General features: G+C 45.0%; 1 protein-coding gene across 1 annotated transcript in view; it reads left to right on the top strand.

The window, feature by feature from the left end:
• Positions 1-14746, top strand: part of trpm7 (transient receptor potential cation channel, subfamily M, member 7) — an 89323-nt gene that overhangs the window by 9311 nt on the left and 65266 nt on the right. Inside the window, 1 exon segment of the mRNA XM_064990009.1 lies at positions 4883-4962. Coding sequence (XP_064846081.1) covers positions 4883-4962 — 80 coding nt within the window.

Below are 14746 nucleotides of genomic sequence, written 5' to 3'. Positions count from 1 at the left end.
AATCCTTCTGTCTTTGTTTTCGTAATATTAATAATGCCTATTTAGAGGTGAGAAAGATAGCGGTCTGTCTGGGTCTGCTACAGAGGCAAGGCCAGTGTGCAAACCACTTTATGTGAGAGGTAAGCCTATTCACCCAGCCTCTCGTAGAGGACAAAGGAAGTTGATTTGAAGCATTTTCAATTATCTTTATTGTAAAAAAAAAATTTCAAAAAATGCAGAGCATTTTTCAATCAACACTGGCCTTCTGAAGATGACTCAACACCTCTTTTACACTTAATTGTTGTTGTCAAAAAGCAGACGCTGTTATCCAGAGCATCTTACACAAGCAATTAGGGTTAAGTACCTTGCTCAAGGGCACAACGACAGATTTTTCACCTAGTCGGCTCTGGGATTTGATCCAGCGACCTTTCAGTTACTGGTCCAACGTTCTTAACCAATAGGCTACCTGCCTTTTACACATTCTCCTGTTTGACCCTGAGCTTCTCAGCTTTGTCATGCGCCTTGCCTGGACCGCCAGCCTGGCAGGTAACAACAGTATAAACTGTCTCTTGTTATTAACACCCCAGCACCACTACTTCATGCTAATGTCTTCTCTCTCCCCCAGTTTATAGACTCATTATGAGTGTGAGAACAGGCTGGCTGGCCAGATGTTATCTGGAATTCTGAGTCAGTCAGGCATGTTGGCCAGAGGAGCTTCGTGAGGGTTGGAGAGTGGGTGGGGAGTTGGGTGCTTCGTGAAACCGACTCATGTCATCAGAAGGTAAAGGGTCAACAGAGAGGTGTGTGTGTGTGTGTGTGTGTGTGTGTGTGTGGAAATGGGGCTGGTTCATTTCCTACAGGAAGATGAAGTGGCCAGAAAGAGCCCTTCCTCTGTTTGGCAGAGAAAGAGGGAGGGAGGTAAGGGGAGAGCGAGTGATGAGGGAGGTAGAGAGAGGGGAACGAAGGAGGGAGAGGGAGGGGAGAGAGAGGGGGGAACGAGGGAGAGGGGGGGGACGAGGGGAGAAGGAGGGAGAGAGAGAGAGAGAGAGAGAGAGGGGGGAGAGGGGAGGGAGAGAGAGAGAGAGGGGGGGAGGGGGGAGAGGGGGGGGGGGAACGAGGTAGACGTGTTTGTGTTCCTGGCTGGGGCTTTAATGTGCATCTAAATTGAGTCTTTTGTTGCCTGACATTCTCAGGTACCATGGATACAGGTCAGCGGGGACCAAAGCCTCTCTAACAACCCTCTGTTAACACTATTAACCATCAGACCACCTGAATGGATGAGATGTCCTGTGTTCATTATCTGAAGCATTCAAATCTTCTCCTGTTATCATAATATCACCATCCTATTGAAGATAGTTTTACCAAAATGAATAGTCCTGGGAATTGCCAGGGACTCAGATACAATATTATCACGATACTTAGGTGGACTCACGATACAATATTATCACGATACTTAGGTGGACTCAGATACAATATTATCACGATACTTAGGTGGACTCAGATACAATATTATCACGATACTTAGGTGCCGATAAGATATGTATTGCGATTGTCACAATTTTATATATATAAATATATTTATATATATATATATATAGCGATTCGATACTGTGATTTTGTGTCATAATTCTATATATATATATATTGATTCGATACTGTGATTTTGTGCTTTGACGTTCTAAACATATTTCTCACTATAGAGTGTCTGCTGCAGAGAGACAAGAAGAGAGCACGAGAACGAGTTTTGATCAGTCAGGGAAATAAAAGTGCTTGAAAACATGTTGACTCACCATTTAAAAAGAAGATCGAAAACAAGCTATAGGATGAAAAAAAACAGTTTTGGTGCAGGTACAGCCGACTAGCTTTTGTTTTTTTGGTTACTACATGATTCCATATGTGTTATTTCATTATTTTGATGTCTTCACTATTATTCTACAATGTAGGAAAAAGTAAAAATAATGAGAAACCATTGAATGAGTAGGTGTGTCCAGACTTTTGACTGGTACTGTATATAGGCCTACACATATAATTGTTTTTTACAAATCGATACTTGGAGTCAAATATCTATATAATATCGTCCCAAAATAATATTGCAATATGTAACTGTATATATCCCCCCCCCCCATCACTAATAATGAACAGCGATTGCCTTGTGAAACCAGCTTGATCTCACGATCGCTCACATTGTTTCACTTCACGTCAACGTGAACACAGCGGGCAGTCTGCTTGATCAGGCTAGAACAGATTTGAATAGCAGTAGTGCCATTGACCAGAGAGTTGGGCCTAGTTTCAGTGGGAAGTGAGTCGCTCCCAGTGGCTATTAGTTGCCTAGTAATGGTAAGCCTTGTCTTATAAGTACCTAACCTGTGGTCCCTGTGTATATAGCGGAGGTGGTTGGTTGAGTGAAACATGCTCACGTGACGAGTGAGACTGTCTCAGCAGGTGGTCTGAAGAAGATCTAAATTACTGAGGCCTCTACCATCCTGCTCTCTCTCTCTCTCTCTCTCTCTCTCGTAATAAGCAGTGTGTCTCAGACACATTCATCAGCCCTCTGAGTGTCTCTGTTTTACAGATTAACTCCTATTCACAGTTAGAGTAACACGAGGTTTCTCTCTACTGCTCACTGATCGCTCAGCTTTTAACAGACACGGATTTGCAATTTTCCATCACCTTTTAGACTTTGAGACCGGAGCGATTATGTGGTGAGGGACAGAGCGTGAGAGAGGAAGATATAGAGTGACAGATGGTATCTGTGGAGATCTGTTGATGCTGGTCTGCAGTGCTGGTGTGGTTGGTTAGCCAGGAGATGCGTGAAGGTTACTTGGTATGTTCCTGTACTCAGCCCTTGAACACCACCGCGATGAAGAAGAAGACAACTTCCAGGTAGATTACCTGTTTTATCTGTGTTTTAGAACTTCTGTTGTTTTAGAACTTCTGTTGTTTTAGAACTTCTGGTCTTCTACCTCCTGTTTTAGAATTCTGTTCTACTTCTGTTGTTCTAGAACTTTTGATGTGCCACTGCTGTGTTACAACTTCCATTTGACCTTTGTTCGAGAACTTCAGTTCTTCAAGCTCTGTTTCTGAAATGCCTGTTGTCCTAAAACTGTTTCTGGCTGGTATGTTCTTTCACCGTGGGAAGACAACAGGGCTACTAGGCCTCTTCAAACCTGGTCATTCCCAGTGTTGTGTAATCTCAGCTCTTTGCCAGTAAACCACTGTACCCAGTACTTCTCTGAGTTAGGAGGAGGTGAGGAATTTCAGCCTGTTCCTTTGAGAAGAAGGAAGGATTATTGGTGCTAATCGTCTGTGAGGCCCTGTGTTGTTTAGAACCAGGAACAAAAAGCTATCGGAACAACGGAACCCTGAAAAATAATTGAAAATTCTTCTGACATAAAGCCCTCGCTCTCGCTGGACGCTCAGCCGCCTGTCTCAGGAGAGTGAGAGAGTTTGGTTGTGAACGGACGGCTGCTGTTCTCACACACACACACACACACACACACACACACACACACTGCTGTCCACTTGGCAGCACTAGCAGCTCTGGTCTAATACACAGCAGGATTTAGTCTGATTACATTTATTAGTTTATCAATCAGAATACTGAGCCTCCTGGATTAGGGGGTCACTAGGAGCTCCTGGCTGACTAGTTTGGGGTGCCCCTGAGGGGAGCTCGGCTCTGTGGTTACTGGTTAGTTACCACAGCAAACATTGCTTGGACTGCCTTTAACTGTGAAAATATTTTCTTGTATTATTTTGTTGACATGAGTTCAAATTGTATGTATGTACAGTCGTGGCCAAAAGTTGAGAATGACACACATATTAATTTTCACATTCTGCTGCCTCAGTTTGTATGATGGCAATTTGCATATACTCCAGAATGTTATGAAGAATGATCAGATGAATTGCAATTAATTGCAAAGTCCCTATTTGCCATGCAAATTAATTGAATCCCCAAAACACATTTCGATTGCATTTCAGCACTGCCACAAAAGGACTGGCTGACATCATGTCAGTGATTCTCTCGTTAACACAGGTGTGAGTGTTGACAAGGACAAGCATGGAGATCACTCTGTCAAGCTGATTGAGTTCGAATAACAGACTGTAAGCTTCAAAAGGAGGGTGGTGCTTGGAATCATTGTTCTTCCTCTGTCAACCATGGTTACCTGCAAGGAAACACATGCCATCATCATTGCTTTGCACAAAAAGGGCTTCTCCCAACCGTTCAGGAACAGTTTGGTGATGAACAATGCATTTTCCAGCATGATGGAGCACCTTGCCAAGAGGCAAAAGTGATAACTAAGTGTCTCGGAGAACAAAACACAGATATTTTGGGTCCATGGCCAGAACTCCCCAGACCTTAATCCCATTGAGAACTTGTGGTCAATCCTCAAGTGGTGGGTGGACAAACAAAACCCCACAAATTCTGACAAACTCCAAGCATTGATTATGCAAGAATGGACTGCCATCAGTCAGGATGTGGCCCAGAATTTAATTGACAGCATGCCAGGGTGGATAGCAGAGGTCTTGAAAAAGAAGGGTCAACACTGCAAATATTGACTCTTTGCATCAACTTCATGTACTTGTCAATAAAAGCCTTTGACACTTGTGAAATGCTTGTAATTATACTTCATTATTCCATAGTAACATCTGACAAAAATATCTAAAGACACTGAAGCAGCAAACTTTGTGGAAATTAATATTTGTGTCATTCTCAAAACTTTTGTCCAAGACTGTATGTATGTTGAATGTTCCAGGGTAAGTCAATTAAGCAACCAAGTAGACCAGCTACAGCCCCGTTTGAACTGTACATTGGCCCATGGTTTCCCTACTATAGTGATCTCTGATACAGGGAGACAATTTGTAACGTTTTGATTCATTATATTTCTGTCTCCTCTCTCCACAGTCCCAGAAATCCTGGATAGAAAGCACTTTCACCAAGAGGGAATGTGTCCACATACTTCCAGTGTCGAAAGACCCCCACAGGTATCAATCAATCAAATGTATTTATAAAGCCCTTTTTACATCAGCCGATGTCACAAAGTGCTGTACAGAAACTCAGCCTAAAACAGCAAGCAATGCAGATGCACGTGGCTAGGAAAACTCCCTAGAAAGGCAGGAACCTAGGAAGAAACCTAGAGAGGAACCAAGCTCTGCGGGGTGGGCATTCCTCTTCTGGCTGTGCTGGGTGGGGATTATAACAGTACATGGCCAAGATGGTCAAACGTTCATAGATGACCAGCAGGGTCAAATAATAATAATCAGTGGTTGTAGATGAACAGCAGGGTCAAATAATAATAATCAGTTGTTGTAGATGAACAGCAGGGTCAAATAATAATAATCAGTGGTTGTAGATGAACAGCAGGGTCAAATAATAATAATCAGTTGTTGTAGATGAACAGCAGGGTCAAATAATAATAATCAGTGGTTGTAGATGAACAGCAGGGTCAAATAATAATAATAATCAGTGGTTGTAGATGAACAGCAGGGTCAAATAATAATAATCAGTGGTTGTAGATGAACAGCAGGGTCAAATAATAATAATCAGTGGTTGTAGATGAACAGCAGGGTCAAATAATAATAATCAGTGGTTGTAGATGAACAGCAGGGTCAAATAATAATAATCAGTGGTTGTAGATGAACAGCAGGGTCAAATAATAATAATGAACAGCAGGGTCAGTGGTTGTAGATGAACAGCAGGGTCAAATAATAATAATCAGTGGTTGTAGATGAACAAGGGTCAAATAATAATAATCAGTGGTTGTAGATGAACAGCAGGGTCAAATAATAATAATCAGTGGTTGTAGATGAACAGTCAAATAATAATAATCAGTGGTTGTAGATGAACAGCAGGGTCAAATAATAATAATCAGTGGTTGTAGATGAACAGCAGGGTCAAATAATAATAATCAGTGGTTGTAGATGAACAGCAGGGTCAAATAATAATAATCAGTGGTTGTAGAATGTGCAACAGGTCGGCACCTCAGCAGTAAATGTCAGTTGGCTTTTCATAGCCAATCATAGAGAGAGAGTCGAATGCAGCAGGTCCGGGACAAGGTATCACGTCCGGTGAACAGGTCAGGGTTCCATAGCCGCAAGTAGAACAGTTGAAACTGGAGCAGCAGCAGGTGGACTGGGGACAGCAAGGCGTCATCAGGCCATGTTGTCCTGAGGCATGGTCCTAGGACTCTGGTCCTCCTAGAGGAGAGAGTTAGAGGGCGCATACTTAAATTCACACAGGACACCGGATAAGACAGGAGAAATACTCCAGATATGACAGAGTATGTCTGTCTGTCTTCTTTCTGTCTCTGTCTCTCACATGTATCTCTCTCTCTCCCGTCCCTCCATCCTTGAGTGTTTATTACCTGCATGGTGGGGTTAGTACACTGCAATCTGTCATTACACTGAGTGTGTCAGTAAAGGCCAGAAGGTGAAACTTCACCACTACTGTAGTAAGTAAAGTTTGGTGTTAGGGCAGGGTGAATCCAACTACTAGGTTATCCTCCAACAGCCAGCCAGCCAAGGGTGTAACTTTGTGTTGGATATTGGAAGGTTCAGGGTCAACTGGTTCCAGTGTCAACACCCCTCTACAGGGGGTCCGGGGGCTTGGGACATTTCATTTTATTTGCTGTGAAATGGTTGTTTCTGTTGACTTTCTAAGGGAAAATGCATCTAAAAAAATCCTGATTAATTTGGTCAATATACCCCAATCACAACTGCAAAAACCAATATTTGTCTATATTACTTCCTACTCTTAACAGTTAACAACACCACCACACCCATTATTTAACTACATTTGAATGTCAAAGCCCATTATTCTATTTGTGTACCCTTCGCCACGCCTGGCTAGTACATGGTCTTGAATAACTCATTTCTTATACCCAACTAACTTATTATCAGTCGAGTCCAGAAACTTCTTACACAATTTAATTTGCAGTAATAATTCATCAAATACTTCAGTGACAGTTGAAAATGTAACTCTTCAATATGGATCAAACATTAGACTTCAAATACATCAATCAGTATGGCATCATTTTCAAGCATTAGACTTCAAAATAAATCAAATCAAATTGTATTTGTCACATGCGCCGAATACAACAGGTGTAGACCTTACAGTGAAATGCTGAATACAACAGGTGTAGACCTTACAGTGAAATGCTGAATACAACAGGTGTCGACCTTACAGTGAAATGCTGAATACAACAGGTGTAGACCTTACAGTGAAATGCTGAATACAACAGGTGTAGACCTTACAGTGAAATGCTGAATACAACAGGTGTAGACCTTACAGTGAAATGCTGAATACAACAGGTGTCGACCTTACAGTGAAATGCTGAATACAACAGGTGTAGACCTTACAGTGAAATGCTGAATACAACAGGTGTCGACCTTACAGTGAAATGCTGAATACAACAGGTGTAGACCTTACAGTGAAATGCTGAATACAACAGGTGTAGACCTTACAGTGAAATGCTGAATACAACAGGTGTCGACCTTACAGTGAAATGCTTATTTAACCAACAAAACAAATAATTAAGGAGCAGCAGTAAATAACAATAGGGGGACTATATACAGGGACTACCGGTTCAGAGTCAATGTTCGGGGGCACCGGTGTAGAGGTAATTATGTACATGCAGGTAGGGTTATTAAAGTGGCTATGCATAGATAATAACAGAGAGTAACAGCATCGGGGGAGGGGTGCAAAACAGTATGGCGTCATTCTCAAATTCAAAAGCATTAGACTTCAAAATAAACCAATCAGGTATGGCATCATTCTCAAGCAATAGACTTCATAAATACTTAACATTGTCGTTCACCATCAAGTAAAAACATACACATTGAATAACCGGTTGCAACCATATATACAAAGGTGGGCATGTCGTGGTACAGAGAGGATTCAGATCTTCATTCTCAATTCACTTAAATGCACCAAATACCTGTTTATGCCCGTCGCTGATGGAAATCAGATGTGGGCATATTGTTTTTCCTATCTATGGTGTCCGGCTTCTCCTGGTGGAGAGGACAGACGGCAACATGGTGCAATCTGCTTTGTGTCATTGTTGGTCACAGCCACATCTTCAACCTCCATGACAACCAAATGAAATCAGAATGCCGACAACAACATTTATAACACTTGGGCTACAGTCAGAAAAGATGAGAGCTGAACCGATAGTGATGTAAATAGCAGTGCAACGTGTTTTACTAGACTGCCTTATAACTCAAATGTAAAATGTTTATGTGATGTCCTGTTTGTCCTCACCCTGTGCTCTCCCCTTTCTCTACGGACTGTCTCTGATCCCTGCCATGACAACCAAATGAATTCAGAATGCAGGCAGCAGTCATTTTGTTGTAGCACTTGGGCTGTAGTCTGCAAAGATGAGGAGTTGAACTGATAGTGCCTTATAACTCATTCTCACCTGATGACCTGTTCGTCCTCTCCCTGCCTCAGCATGGGGGATGCTCACTCTCTCTGTTGCCTGTCTTTGAACCCTGCCATAACCATATGGCGAAAATGTCTGGCCTTAACAATGATGGGGTTACCCTGTAAAGACGAATTAGATTCTGCTTTTATTAGCTAAATTATTGATTTACTGTCTGGGAATAAGTATCGCTAGCTAGCTGACTGCATAGTACCAGTCTATTGTAAATTGAACAGTGTCGATGGCTATGTAGCCATTGATCTACTGCACTCCTTCAATCTTATGTCCGGCACTTTTCTTGTCTTTTGTTTTGGCACCTCCATGAAGCTACTTTTTCACTACGGTGACCACTGACTCACTGAGTGCTGCTCATCTGAAACTGCTGTTGGAAAGATAAAAGGGAAGATCAAGATACTGTGCTAGCTTGCTAACGTTAGCCTAGCTAAAATAGCCAACCTAGCAGTGCATCACTTGGTATAAAAATTTTATACTATTAACTCATCACCAATAGTTTGCTAAATAGACAACAACCTAGGACTACATTTCGTAAAATGTTCATGAATTTTTACTCGTTTTAAACTTTCAAAACATTTATACATTGGCGCGCTCGTAAATATAGCTTCCCAGGGCTCAAGACTAATCTTGATTCTGGAGTGGGACCGGAGACAGTGTCTTCCACCACCATCAACAAAGCACCAAATTATGGAATTTCTTGTGGAAGAATGGTTTGGCATCCCTCCAATAGAGTTCCAGACACTTGTAGAATCCATGCCTATGCACATTGAAGCTGTTCTGGCAGCTCGTGGTGGCCCAATGGCTTTATGCAGTCAGCTAAGATGCTTTATGCTTTCTCTCCATGTCTCCCATCCCACCCATGGCATTATTACCCGAAGCTAGCAGTGCGGAAACAAAAGCCTACTAGAGGCACGGTGCGGCGGAGAGAAAGGCCAAAAGCCTACTAGAGGCACGGAGGGAAAGGCCGGTGCCTGTTGCTGAGAGGAGAGAAAGGCCGGTGCCTCAAAAAGGCCGGTGCCTGTTGCTGAAACACAAGAGCGGTGCCTGTTGCTGAGAGGAAAGGCCGGTGCCTGTTGCTGAGAGGAGAGAAAGGCCGGTGCCTGTTGCTGAGAGGAGGGGTGCCTGTTGCTGAAAGGCCGGTGCCTGTTGCTGAGAGGAGGAAAGGCCGGTGCCTGTTGCTGAGCGGAGGGAAAGGCCGGTGTTGTTGCTGAGAGGAGGGAAAGGCCGGAGAGGAGGAAAGGCCTGCCTGTGCTGAGCGGAGGGAAAGGCCGGTGCCTGTTGCTGAGGCGGAGGGAAAGGCCGGTGCCTGTTGTGCCTGTTGCTGAGAGGAGAAAGGCCGGTGCCTGTTGCTGAGCTGAGGAAAGGCCGGTGCCTGTTGCTGAGGAGGGAAAGGCCGGTGCCTGTTGCTGAGAGGAAAGGCCGGTGCCTGTTGCTGAGAGGAGAGAAAGGCCGGTGCCTGTTGCTGAGAGGAAAGGCCGGTGCCTGTTGCTGAGCGGAGGGAAAGGCCGGTGCCTGTTGCTGAGCGGAGGGAAAGGCCGGTGCCTGTTGCTGAGCGGAGGGAAAGGCCGGTGCCTGTTGCTGAGAGGAGGGAAAGGCCGGTGCCTGTTGCTGAGAGGAGGAAAGGCCGGTGCCTGTTGCTGAGCGGAGGGAAGGCCGGTGCCTGTTGCTGAGAGGAAAGGCCGGTGCCTGTTGCTGAGAGGAGGAAAGGCCGGTGCCTGTTGCTGAGAGGAGAGAAAAGGCCGGTGCCTGTTGCTGAGAGGAAAGGCCGGTGCCTGTTGCTGAGAGGGAAAGGCCGGTGCCTGTTGCTGAGCGGAGGGAAAGGCCGGTGCCTGTTGCTGAGAGGAGGCCGGTGCCTGTTGCTGAGAAAGGCCGGTGCCTGTTGCTGAGAGGAAAGGCCGGTGCCTGTTGCTGAGCGGAGGGAAAGGCCGGTGCCTGTTGCTGAGCGGAGGGAAAGGCCTGTTGCTGAGCGGAGGGAAAGGCCGGTGCCTGTTGCTGAGAGGAGGGAAAGGCCTGGTGCCTGTTGCTGAGAGGAAAGGCCTGAAAAAGGCCTGTTGCTGAGCCTGTTGCTGAGAGGAGGGAAAGGCCGGTGCCTGTTGCTGAGAGGAAAGGCCGGTGCCTGTTGCTGAGAGGAGGGAAAGGCCGGTGCCTGTTGCTGAGAGGAAAGGCCGGTGCCTGTTGCTGAGCGGAGGAAAGGCCGGTGCCTGTTGCTGAGCGGAGGGAAAGGCCGGTGCCTGTTGCTGAGAGGAGGGAAAGGCCGGTGCCTGTTGCTGAGAGGAGGGAAAGGCCGGTGCCTGTTGCTGAGAGGAGGGAAAGGCCTGTTGCTGAGAGGAGGGAAAGGCCTGTTGCTGCCTGTTGCTGAGAGGAGGAAAGGCCCTGTTGCTGAGAGGAGGGAAAGGCCGGTGCCTGTTGCTGAGAGGAGGGAAAGGCCTGTTGCTGGGGAAAGGCCTGTTGCTGAGAGGAGGGAAAGGCCGGTGCCTGTTGCTGAGCGGGAGGAAAGTTGCTGAGAGGAGGGAAAGGCCGGTGCCTGTTGCTGAGAGGAGGGAAAGAAAGAGGGAAAGGCCGGTGCCTGTTGCTGCCTGTTGCTGAGAGGAGGGAAAGGCCGGCCTGTTGCTGAGAGGAGGGAAAGGCCTGTTGCTGAGAGGAGGGAAAGGCCTGTTGCTGAGAGGAGGGAAAGGCCTGTTGCTGAGAGGAGGGAAAGGCCTGTTGCTGCCTGTGCCTGTTGCTGAGAGGAGGGAAAGGCCGGTGCCTGTTGCTGAGGGAAAAGGCCTGGTGCCTGTTGCTGAGCGGAGGAGGGCCGGTGCCTGTTGCTGAGAGGAGGGAAAGGCCGGTGCCTGTTGCTGAGCTGAGCGGAGGAAAAGGCCGGTGCCTGTTGCTGAGGGAGGGAAGGCCGGTGTGTTGCTGAGAGGAGGGAAAGGCCTGTTGCTGAGCGGAGGGAAAGGCCGGCCTGTTGCCTGTTGCTGAGAGGAGGGAAAGGCCGGTGCCTGTTGCTGAGAGGAGGGAAAGGCCGGTGCCTGTTGCTGAGAGGAGGGAAAGGCCGGCTGAGAGGAGGGAAAGGCCTGCCTGTTGCTGAGAGGAGGGAAAGGCCGGTGCCTGTTGCTGAGAGGAGGGAAAGGCCGGTGCCTGTTGCTCACCACGTATCATCCACCTTGTACCTCTGAGCGGAGGCAGTCAGCAGTTGGAAAGTAGCCTAGCCAAAATCAGACCAAAATCAGACCAATTATTTGATAAATACTTCCTTATGCCATTGAAACCAGCTTTCTTTAATTTGTTCAAGCAGCCAAAGACCCATTCCTAGTCATATTTGCAACCCATGCTAGTTGTTGCATCTTTAGATCTCCCCTCTTTCTAAATGCTTTTTAGTGTCTTCCAGCTACTTGCATTCTGGAACATTCATGCAGAGCCTACTGCCGCGTGTGCGTTGTTGCGCTTATTGTGATCTGTTGCATCAGCCTAATTGCTTTGTATTTATTTTTTATATACAGTGGTTACATGAGTTTTGGATCTGTTGTCCCAGAACAGTCCCAAGGTCTGTTTTGAACCGTCCCAGACATCTGATTTTAACGTCCCGGGTTGAGAGAGACACCTTTTTTAATTTCGAGCCCTGTAGCTACGTCTCCTCAGCAAACAGCACAAAGAGAGAGAGGTAGTGCATGCTGCTGAACTGTTACTGCAGGGCTGCTACCTCTGGGGACCGAGCGCAACCTAAAGCGTTTTTGGAGGCTGGGGGATCCAATTAGAAAACAACACCTGCTGCTCATTTTACATGTATATAATATGACGGTGTGACGTGTAGGCTAGGCTGTGTGTGTGTTGTGTTTAAGGCTTGTATGAACTTGGTCTCCTGCCGCCTAGTACTGTAGTATTTCCTACTTGAACTTGCCGGAATATGACATTGCAGTGCTGGAATTCTACAGAGGTCCCGTTTGTACATTTTTCACACTACTGAACCATGCTGACCGGGTTACAATGCTGCAACTGTGTTGGGAAGGACAATCTGAAAAGAAAAATCCAAGCAAGCACAGTACGGTTTGGGTTCGTTCTGGTGTGCGGTAGGTTACAGTCATTCAGTTCACCACGTCTACTGGACAGCTAGACACTCAAATAAGTCGGCTCTCTTCAAAACATGTATTTTATTGTGAAGTACTAACAAAGGATTTCACACTGGCTGTTTTTCCCAATATGACATCAATCTTTTCCAGTTTCCCCTCCGTGACACGGATTCCATCTCCACACTCTAAAAGTAGTGGTTCCCAACCTGGTTTGTCTTGAGGATCTCTCAGGTGTGCCGTGAAACTTCTATTCTTGATTTAAAAAATTTGAACAGTTAGTTAAGTGACCAGTGGAATGCACATGGGCGCAGTGGCAGTCAGATGATACACTAAATGGCACATGGTTACATCTGTATCGTTGGTTCAAGTCGTGTGCTCAGGCTGTTACATTTGTATCGTTTGAAAACCATTGTCACAGGCAAGTTTGATTAGGCTTAACCAGAGTCATTTATTTCTTAATATATGGCTCTGGACATAGCTATGCCACAGCCTCTGCCATAGAACCAAATGGATCATGGCTTTGTCTGTGGTGGCACCTTTTACAAAGCAGGAAACCGCTCATCTGTTGCCAAAACCATTCAAAACTAAATACCTATTTTACCGGAACTACATTTTCTTATTTCTGGCGCAGGTTGAGGGACGCTCTTAAAACGGGTGCACACTAAAATGAACCATCATGAGTAAGGAACTATCAAAACTATGAAAATATTTCAAACCCAATGTGTGTATATACAGTGCCTTGCGAAAGTATTCGCCCCCCTTGAACTTTGCGACCTTTTGCCACATTTCAGGCTTCAAACATAAAGATATAAAACTGTATTTTTTTGTGAAGAATCAACAACAAGTGGGACACAATCATGAAGTGGAATGACATTTATTGGATATTTCAAGCTTTTTTAACAAATCAAAAACTGAAAAATTGGGCATTCAAAATTATTCAGCCCCTTTACTTTCAGTGCAAAACTTTCCAGAAGTTCAGTGAGGATCTCTGAATGATCCAATGTTGACCTAAATGACTAATGATGATAAATACAATCCACCTGTTTACCTGTAAGTCGCTTAAATGGGTATGTCTCTAGAGGTCAGTTTTGAAGAACAAGGAACACACCAGGCAGGTCCGAGATACTGTTGTGAAGAAGTTTAAAGCCGGATTTGGATACAAAAAGATTTCCCATTTAAACATCCCAAGAAGCACTGTGCAAATAATATTGAAATGGAAGGAGTATCAGACCACTGCAAATCTACCAAGACCTGAAACTTTCAGCTCATACAAGGAGAAGACTGATCAGAGATGCAGCCAAGAGGCCCATTCACTGGATGAACTGCAGAGATTTACAGCTGAGGTCTTTCCACAGGACAACAATCGGTCATATATTGCACAAATCTGGCCTTTATGGAAGAGTGGCAGGTTTCTGAAAGATATCCATAAAAAGTGTGTTTAAAGTTTGCCACAAGCCACCTGGGAGACACACCAAACATGTGGAAGAAGGTGCTCTGGTCATAACTTTTTGGCAACAATGCAAAACGTTATGTTAGGCGTAAAAGCAACACAGCTCATCACCCTGAACACACCATTGTCAAACATGGTGGTGGCAGCATCATGGTTTGGGCCTGCTTTTCTTCAGCAGGGACAGGGAAGATAATTAAAATTGATGGGAAGATGGATGGAGCCAAATGGACCATTCTGGAAGAGAACCTGATGGTGTCTGCAAAAGACCTGAGACTGGGACGGAGGTCTTCCAAGACAATGATCCAAAACATAAAGCAAAATCTACAATGGAATGGTTCAAAAATAAACCCCAGGTGTTAGAATGGCCAAGTCAAAGTCCAGACCTGAATCCAATCGAGAATCTGTGGAAAGAACTGAAAACTGCTGTTCAGCTCTCCATCCAACCTCACTGAGCTCGAGCTGTTTTGCAAGGAGGAATGGGAAAAAATTTCAGTCTCTCGATGTGCAAAACTGATAGACATACCTTACAGGTGTTGCAGCAAAAGGTCCTACAAAGTATTAACCTGAATAATTTTGCCCCAATTTTTCAGTTTTTGATTTGTTAAAGTTTGAAATATCCAATAAATGTCGTTCCACTTCATGATTGTGTCCCACTTGTTGCTGATTCTTCACAACAAAATACAGTTTTATATCTTTATGTTTGAAGCCTGAAATGTGGCAAAAGGTCATGTTCAAGGGGGCTGAATACTGCACTGTATTAAAAAAAAAAGGTTTTCCATAAACATATTTTTAGTTCTCAACAGGGATGTTAGGTATGGTGTATTCAGGGTGATGAG

Source organism: Oncorhynchus masou, chromosome 2 (assembly GCF_036934945.1).
Source record: "Oncorhynchus masou masou isolate Uvic2021 chromosome 2, UVic_Omas_1.1, whole genome shotgun sequence".
Taxonomy (NCBI): domain Eukaryota; kingdom Metazoa; phylum Chordata; class Actinopteri; order Salmoniformes; family Salmonidae; genus Oncorhynchus; species Oncorhynchus masou.
The sequence above is the reverse complement of the archived record's forward strand: the minus strand, read 5'-3'. Positions and strand labels throughout refer to the sequence as shown.